The sequence below is a fragment of the Pistacia vera genome, unplaced genomic scaffold (assembly GCF_008641045.1).
Source record: "Pistacia vera cultivar Batoury unplaced genomic scaffold, PisVer_v2 Contig62, whole genome shotgun sequence".
Taxonomy (NCBI): domain Eukaryota; kingdom Viridiplantae; phylum Streptophyta; class Magnoliopsida; order Sapindales; family Anacardiaceae; genus Pistacia; species Pistacia vera.
The window spans coordinates 2,483-17,943 of NW_022196468.1; the positions used below are offsets into that span (position 1 = coordinate 2,483).

Here is a 15,461-nt window from a genome sequence, read left to right on the forward strand (position 1 = left end):
GAAATATTGTAAAAAACACCTGAAACTTGAACCATACCAAAGAGACAATTGGTTCCCAGTCGGACCAGTCCAGGTTTTGAAACACTAGTTAAGAGAGGTAAAATTATTGATTTGTCAAATAATGTTCTTTACAATGTAGATGAATATTTGTGTGTTACATGCTTGTTTAATTATATTTTATTTAATAATCAAAAGGGTTTTCCTATAATGCATCAATGTGAAACTTATAAGGTAAAACTTGTAAACTAAGAATGTAACACTTGTAATATGCACTTATACATGACTTCTATTATAGCCACAACTCAATCAAAAAGTGATGTTTTACTTTCTAAGTGATATCTTAGGGTAAGTTTGGTTTATTATTCATATCCATATTCTCAATCCTATTCCCAAAATATTTGTTTGTTCAATTATTTGGGAAATATTATTATATTTTTTAATTATTTTTAGACCCCTTAAGTTTCTTAATTTCATTAAATACCCCCAGAAAAAAGTTTAAAAATTAACAAAAACACCCCCACTCTGCGGCAACCACCGTCAGTGGTAGCTGGAATCTGTCACAACGGCCTACAAACCACTGGAACTGGCTGGTAAGTCGCCGAAAAAGGTCAGATTGCTATCGTTGACCAACAACGACGGCTAGATCGATGTACGTACGGCCAAATCCGACCGATCTGAGTCATAACGCCAGATTCCGGCGGTGGTGGCCGAAATCTGGCACTGTGGGTAGGTGAGGGTGTTTTTGTCATTTTACAAAAAAATTATATATTAGGGTATTTAGTTAAATTAGTAAACTTAAGGGTTTTTTTTTTTTTTTTAATAAATTTTTAAATTTTATCTTGTGATAATAATCCTATCCAAAATAATAAACCAAACGCACCCTTAAATTCTCTGTCTAAATTAAGGTGTCATTTTATTTAAAGTGATGATATCATGTTCCAAATCATCAATGTACTTATTTATTAATAATACCACATAAAAGAATACATTATTTAATATGAAAATTTGGGATATTATCTAAAATGTATAACATTATTTGTATCAAAACAATATTTTAAAGAGGCACTTTTCTTCTATTTATTTATACCTTGAGGGTGTATTTGATTCAAGAAATATTGTTTTATTGAGAATGTTATACCCATATAAAAAGATAGATTACCTTAAAGATTACTGAGAATATTTAGAGAAATGTGTTTGGTTAGATTGAAATAAATTGATGGGTATGTTTAAAAAAAAGATTACTAAATTGTCCTCTTTTTTAATATTAATATAATATTATTATTACTATTATTTGAATTCGTTTACCCCAATACATTTAAAATTTTGCTAAAACACCCCAACTTATATAAAACTTCAATTTGTAACAAAATCACCCTCACCTGTCGCGAAACACCGATCGTTTCACGACCGCTAGATTTGGCCGTTTTCAACGCACGACCAGCCAGATCTGATAGTCATACGTCGTTCCAATGACTACCAATGGCCACTGTTTTAAAAACTGGACCAGACCGGTCAGTCCAACTGGTTGGATCGGGACCCGGTCACGTGTCCGGTTCGAGTCACCATCAAACCCGTAATTACACATTAACCCACTTTAAACCGTTTGAAAACTGAATAAAATGAGTGAAAACCAGTCGAATGTGAAAAAGCCCTAAATTTACGCAATCGCAATCGCAATCGCAAGCCCATTCATTCTAAATCTGAATCTGATTTCATCTCTGTTTCTCTAATTTCATCTTTGTTTCTCAGATTTCTCAGCTTCACCTCCTATGAAAATTCCTCTTTGAAATCACACTCAAATCGCAACCATTCACCAAATCGCAAGTTCCCAACTGAACTCTCTCAAATCGACCTCGACGCGTTCCTCCCTCGCCAGAAATCGATGACTACAACTCCATTCCCTGCTGGAAATCAATGACGACGACAGTTGCTCCATTCCTCGCTAGAAATCGACGACGACGGCAGCTCCATTCCTGGACGATGACAGCTCTATTCTTGGATGATGACAGTTATGTTCCTTGTTGGAAATCGACGACGACAGCTCTATTCCTCGACGATCCAGGTAATAAACACGCCATTTACAGTCATCTTCAATAATGATTTCGTTTTTAATGCTTAAATGTGATTCTTTTGTTTGCAAAAATTTTTACTATTAACCGGCAACAACAATTGAACCAGTTACACGCCATTCACAGGTTCATCTCTAATACGTATTAGAATTTTGGAGAAACTCTGGTTCAACCATCTAGCAGGAGGAATGCTTGCTTGCTGAATTAAATGTTGATGAACTTTTTCTGCGTATTTGCATTTTGCTGAAGGTAGTTTGTTCCAAAGAATGTGGTGCTCAATGAATAGAATCCCTTATATTTACTTGGTTATATCACCGAAATGCTTGCATTTTTCTGAGTTTATTTTGCCAGTATTAAACTAAATTTGATCCCAAATGTGGAGGTTATTTTCCTGTATCACCAAAGTCATGATGACAGCTAGTATACATATATATGGAGGCTATTTTTTGGATGAATTCTGAATTAGGGTTTGTTAGTTTAGATTTAAACATGGGATCTAGTTAATAATATTCGACTTAACCAAAGAACAGTGATTATAATTTGCTGAAAATGTGTGATCCACCATTATCATTTTAAAAATGGTTGCATAAATAATAAACAAGACTTGTGAAGGCCAAGCAAGGTGGTGACTAATTAGAAAATAAATCAGACTTGTAATGTGCTGACATCATCATGCTGTGTGATGACATCACCGGTCCAACCGACGTTTCAACCGTCCCCCTAATCTGGTTTTTAAAACAGTGCTAATGGTTGCCAACGGTGGTGACCGACAGCCCGTAGTCTCTTGGGTGCCTAGTGTGGTCGTGGTCTTAGGTAATTTTGTTAAAGTTCAAGGGTAATTTTGTCTTAAATCTTTAGTATGGTTAAACTTATCCATAAATTATTGTAAATTATTTCAATAACAAGGGCATTTTTTACCAAAAATTTTATTAATAATAATAAATTGTAACAAAAATTACTACTAAATAATTTTAAAATACCTAAAATGGAGGTAATAAATTATCTCTTGTATTACCAACTGTACTTACTACTAATTTTAGAAGATTACTGAAATCTTATATATTGGACAACTTACCATAATAATCAAGTAATATAAATGATATCACCTCAATATCTCATACTATCCCTAGGACTATAAGCGAGCCGAGCCGGCTCTTGGCTCGACTCGATTATTATCGAGTCAACTCGGCTCGAACTCGGTTTATTAATCGATCGTCGTTCGAACACTGAGCTTGGCTCGTGGGCTCGCAGCCTGGTCCAGCTCGCTAAATACTGTGCACTTACGTAGGGTGCTTTGGTGATTTTTTAAACCATTAGGTATTAAACTGATATTTTCCAGTGAAAAAAGTTTGAAAAAATGATAGTTTTCCCCCCAAAGTGCAAATTCGTATAACATGATACACCAAATCAATTTCAGTTCCCAGTTACCCTAATCCCAAATCCACAAAAGACCCCCAAATCGCGAACCAGACACAATTCCTTGCTGTGAAATCGGTAATCTCCCGTTGCCATCTCCGATCTCAACACCCAGAAAAAGAGGCCCGAAATCGTAAACACTTTGAAAATCTCTTAAACTTCCAGGTTTAGTTTTTGCAGTTTATGTTTTTTTTTTTTTTGGGGGGGGGGGGGGGGGGGCGGGGAAGAACTTTGCAGTTTGTATGGTTCTTTTTGTTGTTGTGAAGCTTGGGCATTTTTTTTTTTTTTTTTTTGAGTTTCCAGGAGTGTTATGCAGTCTTAGGGATGAGACTCGAGCCGAGTAGCTCGCGAGCTACTCGAGCTCGGCTCGTTCTAAGCTCGAGCTCGTGAACAGTGACGAGCCGAGTTCGATCCGGGCCAAGCTCGGCTCATCAGACTCGCGAGCTTAAACGAGCTTAGGGGCCAATTTGCAAGATTTCAAAAGTTTTTTTGTTTTTAAGTTGTCAAAATTGCAAATAGCACCCATAACCCATTCATACACAAAAACGCAGAACCCATTTCAAAGCTGAAACAAAAACTCAAAAAGTCAAAACCCATTTGCGATTTTTCGTTCAACCCTAAGTCTTAACTCTCTGCTGCCATTCGTCGTAAATCAATCACTCACGATTCACGAGTCACGCCGCCGTCATGGACAACTTCTCTGGTGTCATTCGCTGTCATTGACTTACCGAGTCACCATCATCTCTGTTCTCTGCAGACCAGTGAGTTCGTTACAGCAATCCAGCCTTCCAGGTAAGAAATTTTATTTATTAGTCTTTGGATACATTCATCTTTATGTCTACAATGACTTTACATTAATGACAGTGAAGTGAGTTATCTTCTCTTACAAACATTTGCTCTGTCAGTTTGCGTTTGCGTTATCTTCTCTTACTTCATCCATTAATGGCAGTTTGCGTTTGTCCTTTTATGAACTTTAATAAGGCTCGAGCTCGAGCTCGAGTACACCTTCACACTCGCAAGCTCGAGCTCGAACACGAATACTGAAGCTCGATTAAGCTTGAACTCGAGCTCGATACTGTTCATCACGAGACGAGCTCGAGTACCAAGATACTCAGCTCAACTCAGCTCGTATACATCCCTATATGCAGTGATTGCAATGCTTGGTTGGCTGGTTGTGAAGTGTGGGCATGTTGAAGTTGCTGCAACAGAAAGTTGCTTTCTTTTGTGTGTGTGCGGTGTTTTTAGAGGAGAATTTTGTGAAGGTGCTGGCTGTGGAGCTGTAACTTAATTGCTGCATTTTTTTGTTGTTCCATGGACAGTTCTACAGGTTTTGCAATTTCTTGTTAGCTAGAAGTGAAGCTCATCCTGGGGAGGCTACTTGGATGTTCCCAGCTGTTCAAGACTTGCAGTTTCCGAGAGTGTTTTTTCTAGAGTTGCAACTCAATTGTTTGCATTTTTGCAACTTGTGCCGTGTTGTTCAACATCTAAAAACTGATTTTTTCTGCAGCTTCAGCAGTGTATCGAGCTCGAGCTCAATATCAGGCTCGTGAGCTCGTTATCAAGCCAGCTTGAGCTCGACTAAGCTAAAATGACTATTATTATTATTATTATTTAATACAAAAAAAAAAATCATTTTTGTGCGAAGAGCGGGATACAAAAGTGGATAAAATATCCCTCAAATCTCAAAGGAAAAACTAAACAAAATACTTGTTTAGGCTGAGCAAAAAGACAGATCAGCTATACAGTCGATCTATTCAAAATTTTGTTATAAGGAAACTGGAAATGATTTGCGTAAACGGCCTTCAAATACTAAAAGATTTTGCGAAATATTTACCTAACCATGCAGACAATTTTAAACTGAAAGAGTAGAATTTGGCAAATTAATCATCATTTCATTTTGTCATTGCTCCGACAAGTTGATACCTGTAACAAAATATCTTTGCAGCCAGTTCAGAAAGACGATATGAACATATCCAATCCTTTCAAGACACAAGTCTTCTCATTCTACATTCTACTGATAAGCATATCCTGATTTGGTAAAAGAATGCACATATATATATATATATATATATATATATTATATATACCACATAGCAAAAGGGTATCATTGACCTTTATCCTTATGACTAAAAAGTAATATTCTATCAGAAGAGCTCCATCAACTGCTGTGAAACATCTGCATCAAACATTCACAAGTTCAAACAATTTAGACATAATGTGGGGAAATAGAACTTAAAAAGAAAATAAATAATTTTCTGCACAAAAATTTGAAAGTGGAAATTAAACAAATTTATGTCTCGTTCTTACTGAGAATGAGGGAGTAGACAGTTAACCCGTGTGCATGCATTTATTGTTGAACAACTTTATCAAGACACAAGTATAAAATTTAATCCCGGAAGACAAGTTTTTACAAAAAAGATGAAATATGGAAGTGCGTCATAGTTTTTAATTAAAAGAAGAAAATGTCTCGAAGCTTCTTAACTACCACTTCTCATGTTTATAGAAATCCAAACTTCGGATGATTGTAAAGCTCATTTCGCGTTATTATCAGTGGTTAGTATCCATACAAATACAACATTAAAATATTATAAAAATACTGAAAACAATACCTTGAAGAATTGCCGGTGTGGTCTGGAACTCCTGCCAGATATTCTGATGAGCAGCAAGATCCAAATTTAGAAACTTAGCAGCAAGGTAGGCAGCACCAGCAGCAATATGATGGGGTTTAAACTGAAGCCATAATGAGCTCCGCAGCCTACAAAACAAAACAGTAAACTTTAATAAGACTTATAAAATTAGCAAAATTACTATTGTCAGAACACAGGCGGAGAAAATGTCAAACCATCTGGGGCAACACTACCATGAACAGGCAACATCCTCTACAACATAACATATATTGTCACATTGACAGAAACCACATCGCTACAAGGGTCCATGAGATAAAACTACAACATTAAATCTAAAAGCTATAGAACAAGAAAATCAAGCACTGGCTCCAAGTAAAGTCATTTTCTTCTTACCAACTAAAAAGCACCAATCCAGGTAGAATATATTCCAAGAACCTCTGCAGGATTGCTGATAGAGTACGAAAACTATAGCAAACATGTAATATTCATCTACAGAACACATCAACTCCCAGACCCAGTTCTGCTGCAGGGGCCTTTTAACTCCAGAAACATATGCAATAAAATAACAAATCAAACAGGAAGTAGCAACAAAATCGTAAACAGTTAAATTTCTCAAGGCAAGTGTTTGTGTCTTCTGATCAATTGGACAGGCTTGTTGACATGCATGCTCTGATGCTCCTGGAGCATACATATACATATTACACAAACCCTCAACTGAAGGCTATCACATGAGATCGTCTTGTTCTAACGAGCTTAGGGGCCAATTTGCAAGATTTCAAAAGTTTTTTTGTTTTTAAGTTGTCAAAATTGCAAATAGCACCCATAACCCATTCATACACAAAAACGCAGAACCCATTTCAAAGCTGAAACAAAAACTCAAAAAGTCAAAACCCATTTGCGATTTTTCGTTCAACCCTAAGTCTTAACTCTCTGCTGCCATTCGTCGTAAATCAATCACTCACGATTCACGAGTCACGCCGCCGTCATGGACAACTTCTCTGGTGTCATTCGCTGTCATTGACTTACCGAGTCACCATCATCTCTGTTCTCTGCAGACCAGTGAGTTCGTTACAGCAATCCAGCCTTCCAGGTAAGAAATTTTATTTATTAGTCTTTGGATACATTCATCTTTATGTCTACAATGACTTTACATTAATGACAGTGAAGTGAGTTATCTTCTCTTACAAACATTTGCTCTGTCAGTTTGCGTTTGCGTTATCTTCTCTTACTTCATCCATTAATGGCAGTTTGCGTTTGTCCTTTTATGAACTTTAATAAGGCTCGAGCTCGAGCTCGAGTACACCTTCACACTCGCAAGCTCGAGCTCGAACACGAATACTGAAGCTCGATTAAGCTTGAACTCGAGCTCGATACTGTTCATCACGAGACGAGCTCGAGTACCAAGATACTCAGCTCAACTCAGCTCGTATACATCCCTATATGCAGTGATTGCAATGCTTGGTTGGCTGGTTGTGAAGTGTGGGCATGTTGAAGTTGCTGCAACAGAAAGTTGCTTTCTTTTGTGTGTGTGCGGTGTTTTTAGAGGAGAATTTTGTGAAGGTGCTGGCTGTGGAGCTGTAACTTAATTGCTGCATTTTTTTGTTGTTCCATGGACAGTTCTACAGGTTTTGCAATTTCTTGTTAGCTAGAAGTGAAGCTCATCCTGGGGAGGCTACTTGGATGTTCCCAGCTGTTCAAGACTTGCAGTTTCCGAGAGTGTTTTTTCTAGAGTTGCAACTCAATTGTTTGCATTTTTGCAACTTGTGCCGTGTTGTTCAACATCTAAAAACTGATTTTTTCTGCAGCTTCAGCAGTGTATCGAGCTCGAGCTCAATATCAGGCTCGTGAGCTCGTTATCAAGCCAGCTTGAGCTCGACTAAGCTAAAATGACTATTATTATTATTATTATTTAATACAAAAAAAAAAATCATTTTTGTGCGAAGAGCGGGATACAAAAGTGGATAAAATATCCCTCAAATCTCAAAGGAAAAACTAAACAAAATACTTGTTTAGGCTGAGCAAAAAGACAGATCAGCTATACAGTCGATCTATTCAAAATTTTGTTATAAGGAAACTGGAAATGATTTGCGTAAACGGCCTTCAAATACTAAAAGATTTTGCGAAATATTTACCTAACCATGCAGACAATTTTAAACTGAAAGAGTAGAATTTGGCAAATTAATCATCATTTCATTTTGTCATTGCTCCGACAAGTTGATACCTGTAACAAAATATCTTTGCAGCCAGTTCAGAAAGACGATATGAACATATCCAATCCTTTCAAGACACAAGTCTTCTCATTCTACATTCTACTGATAAGCATATCCTGATTTGGTAAAAGAATGCACATATATATATATATATATATATATATATTATATATACCACATAGCAAAAGGGTATCATTGACCTTTATCCTTATGACTAAAAAGTAATATTCTATCAGAAGAGCTCCATCAACTGCTGTGAAACATCTGCATCAAACATTCACAAGTTCAAACAATTTAGACATAATGTGGGGAAATAGAACTTAAAAAGAAAATAAATAATTTTCTGCACAAAAATTTGAAAGTGGAAATTAAACAAATTTATGTCTCGTTCTTACTGAGAATGAGGGAGTAGACAGTTAACCCGTGTGCATGCATTTATTGTTGAACAACTTTATCAAGACACAAGTATAAAATTTAATCCCGGAAGACAAGTTTTTACAAAAAAGATGAAATATGGAAGTGCGTCATAGTTTTTAATTAAAAGAAGAAAATGTCTCGAAGCTTCTTAACTACCACTTCTCATGTTTATAGAAATCCAAACTTCGGATGATTGTAAAGCTCATTTCGCGTTATTATCAGTGGTTAGTATCCATACAAATACAACATTAAAATATTATAAAAATACTGAAAACAATACCTTGAAGAATTGCCGGTGTGGTCTGGAACTCCTGCCAGATATTCTGATGAGCAGCAAGATCCAAATTTAGAAACTTAGCAGCAAGGTAGGCAGCACCAGCAGCAATATGATGGGGTTTAAACTGAAGCCATAATGAGCTCCGCAGCCTACAAAACAAAACAGTAAACTTTAATAAGACTTATAAAATTAGCAAAATTACTATTGTCAGAACACAGGCGGAGAAAATGTCAAACCATCTGGGGCAACACTACCATGAACAGGCAACATCCTCTACAACATAACATATATTGTCACATTGACAGAAACCACATCGCTACAAGGGTCCATGAGATAAAACTACAACATTAAATCTAAAAGCTATAGAACAAGAAAATCAAGCACTGGCTCCAAGTAAAGTCATTTTCTTCTTACCAACTAAAAAGCACCAATCCAGGTAGAATATATTCCAAGAACCTCTGCAGGATTGCTGATAGAGTACGAAAACTATAGCAAACATGTAATATTCATCTACAGAACACATCAACTCCCAGACCCAGTTCTGCTGCAGGGGCCTTTTAACTCCAGAAACATATGCAATAAAATAACAAATCAAACAGGAAGTAGCAACAAAATCGTAAACAGTTAAATTTCTCAAGGCAAGTGTTTGTGTCTTCTGATCAATTGGACAGGCTTGTTGACATGCATGCTCTGATGCTCCTGGAGCATACATATACATATTACACAAACCCTCAACTGAAGGCTATCACATGAGATAAAACTAAAAGAAATTTTCTATTACAACATATATATTTTCTTATATTTATTTTCATAATATAGTAGGTAGATTATATTACCCAAGTGTAGGAACTTTCAAGAATATTACAACAGTGAGATCTGGGGGCAACAATATATACAATTTAAACCCAATTTATTTTCTGCGTCTTAGGCCCCAGAAAATATATATTCAACCTCCACGCATGATACGTGCACAGAAGAGCCTGAGAGGTGATCCATCAAATTTTAAAAATCAGAACTACTAGAGATTTCGAATTGACACCATTTTTAACTCCAAATAGTAGTTGATTATTGAACAAGGATTTACATATAGAGAACTCCAAGAATATACAGTAACCAGGACTGAAAAGGATATTTTAAGCAAGGTGAAGTGTGTTCAAAGAAAAATGTTTCTGTTTGAAAGCAAGGTGAAGAATATTATTCTTGCGGGAGGAAGTACCAGTATCAAATTTACAACAATGTCTTAGCAAATTGCCCCACAAATTCACCGTCTCATCTGACTCTTCTGGAATTAATCTGGATATACAAAATGACTTTTTCAGGAGTAACAAATGACTTCAATTCTCAGGGTTGATTAGGCAATTGTTCACTCGTTATAGGAGAAGCCTTTTGTAAATATGCAACTGTCATAGAAGACAATGACCTCTAGAACAGTCGCAAAGTAGGGCTGGACACGGACCAGGTCAATATGATGTATTATCTATTCAGATTGCTGACAAATTCAGCAATATACAACTCAGACTGGAGACTCCCAGCCCATGCCTGAACCTAGGAAGAAATGATAGCCCAAACCCAACAGAGCCAAATGCTTAAGGCATTAATTTCTGAACTACAACATCTACTTCATCTTTATTTGTTTTTAACTTTTGGTTCTCAAATGTGGTGCAACTAATGTTGCGAAGACCTCAAGGTCTATATATTATTAGCTCAGACCTCAGAACGACCCAAACAATATCAATCAGACACAAATCTTAGCTTATCCTGCTAAGGGAAGTGATTAGCACGGGCATGTTTGGTCAGCCCCCAAAAAATACAGATTCCTATACAGCTCTATATACCAACACTGTCCCTTTCTCAGGATTGGCTACATAAGATCTTCTGTCAATGGTGACCCATAATTAGCTGATGATCATAATGATGATGATGAATACAAGAATAAAGTAGTGAATAACCAATCAAAATGCTAACAATTTTGCGTGGGTGAATTAGAAAAAGCATGAGCTGCAAGCAATTATACCACCCCAGCACTATCATTTCTAGCATGGAAGGTAATGACTCCTTTTGAACTTCAAAGAAATAGCTCATCAACTTATAGGCAACTATTCAAGTGTGTGTATCTTCATGCACATGTTAGTGTAAGCATGGAGAATCTAGAATACATTTTTAGTGGTTATTTTAGGAAGTAATTTACTTTTACTTTATCCTCTATCCTACTTGTCGTATTGACACAGCATAACTGACATCATCACTAATCTTACTCGTTTAGATGTTTGACATGCAATTAAGATATCAAGAAATGTGACCCATACCTTGTAAAATATTGGAAAAAACAAAAAGCTACCCACATATGAATGCACAAAAACAAGTTAGCTGGTCCAAGGACAACAAATTAGAAAAGTGATTCAATGAAGTAAATTAAAAACAAAGACGAATACAATGTTCCATGAAAAAATAAAGGATACACAACATACTTGAAGCCCTTCAAAATCCTGATTTCATCTGAGACACCCAAAAACTGATAGAAAACTAAGGATAATTAAACCCCACCCAAAAAAGATAAAAAATTCTGAGCATNAAAAAAAAAAAAAAATATATATATATATATATATACACACACAAAATGATTTTAAGAAAAAGATTCAAGTAATGAAGTCCCATATTCTCACAACGCAAAATAAAGAAAACTCAGAACAAAGTGATGTTGGCACTTAAAAAACAAATCATTTACAGACAACAATGATCTAGAGTACTGAAAGGAAAATTAGTGTTGTAGCTCAAGTACTTACTTAAATAAGTTAAATCATCTGAATTAGAACTAAATATTGCAAAAAATGCCAAGCCCACAACATTATCAAACCAATTATCAAATTTCATAGGAGTGTATAGAAAATGGTACACTGACAATGAAGAAAATGTTAACACAAGTAATAAAGCACAATAGGCTGTAAAACTGCATCACTTTTATCTGAAACAAACAAACTCAACAAAGCTGTACCCTAAATTTAAAGAGAAATATTTGTACGAAGAATAAAAGCAACCCATGACCCATTTCAATCAATCAGTTAAAGTTTTGAAGAAAATTATGGCCTAAAGTAATTTGAGACAAGAAGATTGAGTTTACATGCAAAAGGAAAATAAGAATGAAAATGTAATTATTCTTAAGATGAACATGTAGCAAAGAAGAATGAACAATTTATGAAAATCTCAGAAAGATCAAAAGACATCCAAGTAGATAGAAACTCAGGTGAAGGAGAGATAAAAAAGTAACTTGCCTCCAGGTTAAATTTCTTACGAATAGCTGTACGGCTAGGATATGAAAAACAAGGTGCAAGGAAATTACAACGCAAGACGGCATTTCCAATCAGGTACAGACAAGTGTAAGGGAGACAGTGATTTGCAAAGGTCCCAGGAGCAGAACCAAGCCTCTCCACATTGCTTCCATACAGCACACATGGAGCCATGCTTCCAAGAAGACCTAACCAGTTATCAAGATTAACCGTCAAAAGAAATGAAACCAAGAAACATTTAGGGATTGGAAATTTGTAAATAAATTACATCTCCAGACTCAAAACTTTGTATACCCAAATTCTAAATTCATTTGCTATAAAATTTCTTAAGAACAAAATGCTTGTATAAATGAGAGGAACAAAAGCCATAGGAACTAAAGCAATCAAATTCATACTAAAAGCTCTAAATTTAAGCCTTGCACATAGCAAATAACTCATATTTATTACCATTTTCAAATTAAACCCAGATTATAATCAAACAAAGACCCAAAAATAGATCACGAAGAATATGCGAAACAAATAATTTCTTCTCCTGTTACCGCAATTAACAAAATCAAAATTGCAGATAATCATAATTTGACCGTTAATCATCGTCACGCATTCAAGAATGTAACTGAGCATTCTGGTTTTAAGCAAGCTATTTGTCTTAACAAACCTCATTCGCATCAGCTTCTCTAACGCCAATTTTACTTTCCCTTCTTCTTGAGTGGTATTCTTTCATTTCTTTGTATTTGATAAGTACAATCTACAATGACACATTTTTAAAAAGACTGATATCCATTTTTTTCCCAAAATCTAATTAATCAAAAACCCTAATATTAAAAAATCATGTCAACAAAGTTTCCAAATTCACAATTAAAATCAAAATCAACCCAATAAAGAATCACTCACAAACTTCAAGATCGCTGCTGCAGAATTCATCATTACGACCAAGGCAAGCGCAGAGAGAGGAGTCCCACTGGGTTCGGCCCATGGGCTCACCCATCACACTCCCGTGAGTCAACGGCAGCCCATTCGCGGTCAAACCATATACACCGAATTCCGGCGCCAGAGATTCAGATTTCTCAGCTTGCGGATTGGTATGAACGTTCGATTTCTTCTCATTCTTGGTTTCTTCTTCTACCACCTGCTTCTCCAAAAGAGGACTGGACTCTGAATCAACGGTGCCGTTATCATTGCTGTTGCTGTTCTTGTTATTGTTAGCCATTTTCTGTTTGTTTTGATTTTGTATTTGATGGATCTGATGAGAAATGGAATGGAATGAAATGAAATGATTTTTTTTTTTTTTTTAATGTTTGAAAGAAAATTTATCTTAGTTGATGAGGAGACAAAAGCAAAGCGTGTTCGTCGCGGTTTGTTGAATTTAAACGCGCTTTGTCTTAGCCATTTTCTGTTGTCTTGATTTCGTATTTGATGGATCTGATGAGAAATTGAATTATTATTATTATTATTATTATTATTTTTTAATGTTTGAAAGAAAATTGATCTTAGTTTATGTGGAGACAAAAGCAAAACGTATTCGTCGCGGTTTGTTGAATTTAAATGCGCTTTAGTAGCGTCCGATTGGGGGTGGCAATAATCATATGATGGTTTTGACCTCGAAAATTAATAACACGTTATATTCTACTTATAATTTCCAGGAAGCTTACGGCGCAATGCATTATTGTACCCAAAAAACAATTTTATTTTTGAGATTTAAAGAATATTTTGAATATCCGGGGATATTGTTTAAAAATATTTTATTTTTTGTGTAAACCATTTTCCCACCCAAGATTTGCTTTAATAACATTTACCACCCAAAAAGTTTCAAAATATGGCTGCCTTACCAAAGGTTTATATTTCGTTAATACCCAAAGCCGATTCTGGTGATAAAAATTCTCTTCACTACCAGCATGTGAACCTCCAGTCTCTTCTCTACAAAACCCCTCTCATTCCGACACCTGATTTCTCACTGATTATCAGCTATCACAAAGTTATGATTTTTTGTTCTTGGCTAATTTTCAGTTGATTCCGATGAGGAATATTCAATCGGTGACCACCATTCTATCAATTGGTCTTCACTCTATGAAAACCCTCTTATCTTGGCTCTTGGAAACTCGTTAAACACTAGTTGACAAAATAAAGTGTATTTTGGGTATTAATGGAATGTAAACTTTGGGAACTTGGTATTTTGAAACTTTTTGGGTGAAAAAGTGTCATTAGGACAAACCTTGGGTGGTAAAATGTTGTTTACTATTTTTTTTTTAAAAGGATAATTTCTTTTGTTAATGACCACCTTATAATAGAACTTTTTTTGATAATGTTTACCAACTGTAAAGATTATTTCTAGCATTAATAAGATTTATATGTACTGTTGTATAATAATTGAACGTACCCGTTTTCTAATCACAATATAAAAATTCATAATAATTCATCATCCTTAGGGTCCGTTTGGTTCAGGTTAATATAAGATTACGGGAGTAATCTTCATTTAATTTTCAAGATTCCCTTGTTTAGTTTACAAGTAATAAAATATTATAACTTTTGTTGCAAATAGTATTTACTGTTGGTAATCAGATAACCTCCTAAGGGGTGTTATTAGAAGATTACTGGATAATATGATTTTTATACCTATTTTGTCTTTAATTAAATAACATTCCGATCACAATTGCCTTTAAATGTCTACCAAATAACCATTACCCAGACCCCTTATATTTGAGAATTTAGCTAAAACTTCCCAGCCACAAAAAAGTTTAAAAGTTAATAAAATACCCCCAGCCACTTAAGACCACCGTCAGCCGCCGGCAATAGTCACCGTAATGGCGCACGGCCAACGGGATCTAGCCAGTGCACCAGTAAGACTGTTTTTATGGCTGTGAAATGGCCTTACTGTCGTATGACTGACCATGTCCCGTCGATCGCGCACCATTACAGTGATTTCTGGTGGTGCCGTGTAATGACTCTTTCTAGCTAATATACTTGGAAAAATCTACTATAATAAAAATTACATAAACATAAAATGAAAATAAATGGGCCCAAAAATTTCTTTATTGTATATTTAATTATGTACATAAACAAAGGTAACATATACAATAGCTTAAAAACAGTGGACAATAGTACCATTTCTCTTTGCTTCTTGACGTCTATTCGATCGCTTCTCACCTATTTCCTGCAAAAAACAT

At 35.6% G+C, this 15,461-nt stretch overlaps 1 protein-coding gene and 2 long non-coding RNA genes across 3 annotated transcripts; all 3 read right to left on the reverse strand.

Annotated features, from left to right (window-relative positions):
* Positions 1-5,347: 5,347 nt before the first annotated feature.
* Positions 5,348-6,841, reverse strand: LOC116110889. The gene is made up of 3 exons (XR_004124982.1): positions 6,506-6,841; positions 6,095-6,240; positions 5,348-5,661 (listed from the first exon to the last, which is right to left on the reverse strand). It is a non-coding gene; the product is annotated as an uncharacterized LOC116110889 (long non-coding RNA).
* A 1,431-nt stretch (positions 6,842-8,272) lies between these two features.
* Positions 8,273-11,571, reverse strand: LOC116110888. Its single transcript, XR_004124981.1, has 3 exons — positions 9,431-11,571; positions 9,020-9,165; positions 8,273-8,586 (listed from the first exon to the last, which is right to left on the reverse strand). It is a non-coding gene; the product is annotated as an uncharacterized LOC116110888 (long non-coding RNA).
* Positions 11,572-11,654: 83 nt separating this feature from the next.
* Positions 11,655-13,691, reverse strand: LOC116110902 (cell number regulator 8-like). The gene is made up of 2 exons (XM_031397113.1): positions 13,192-13,691; positions 11,655-12,488 (listed from the first exon to the last, which is right to left on the reverse strand). The coding sequence occupies exons 1-2, from the start codon at positions 13,505-13,507 to the stop codon at positions 12,172-12,174; spliced, it is 633 nt and encodes a 210-aa protein (XP_031252973.1). The 5' UTR covers positions 13,508-13,691; the 3' UTR covers positions 11,655-12,171.
* Between the last annotated feature and the right edge of the window lie 1,770 nt (positions 13,692-15,461).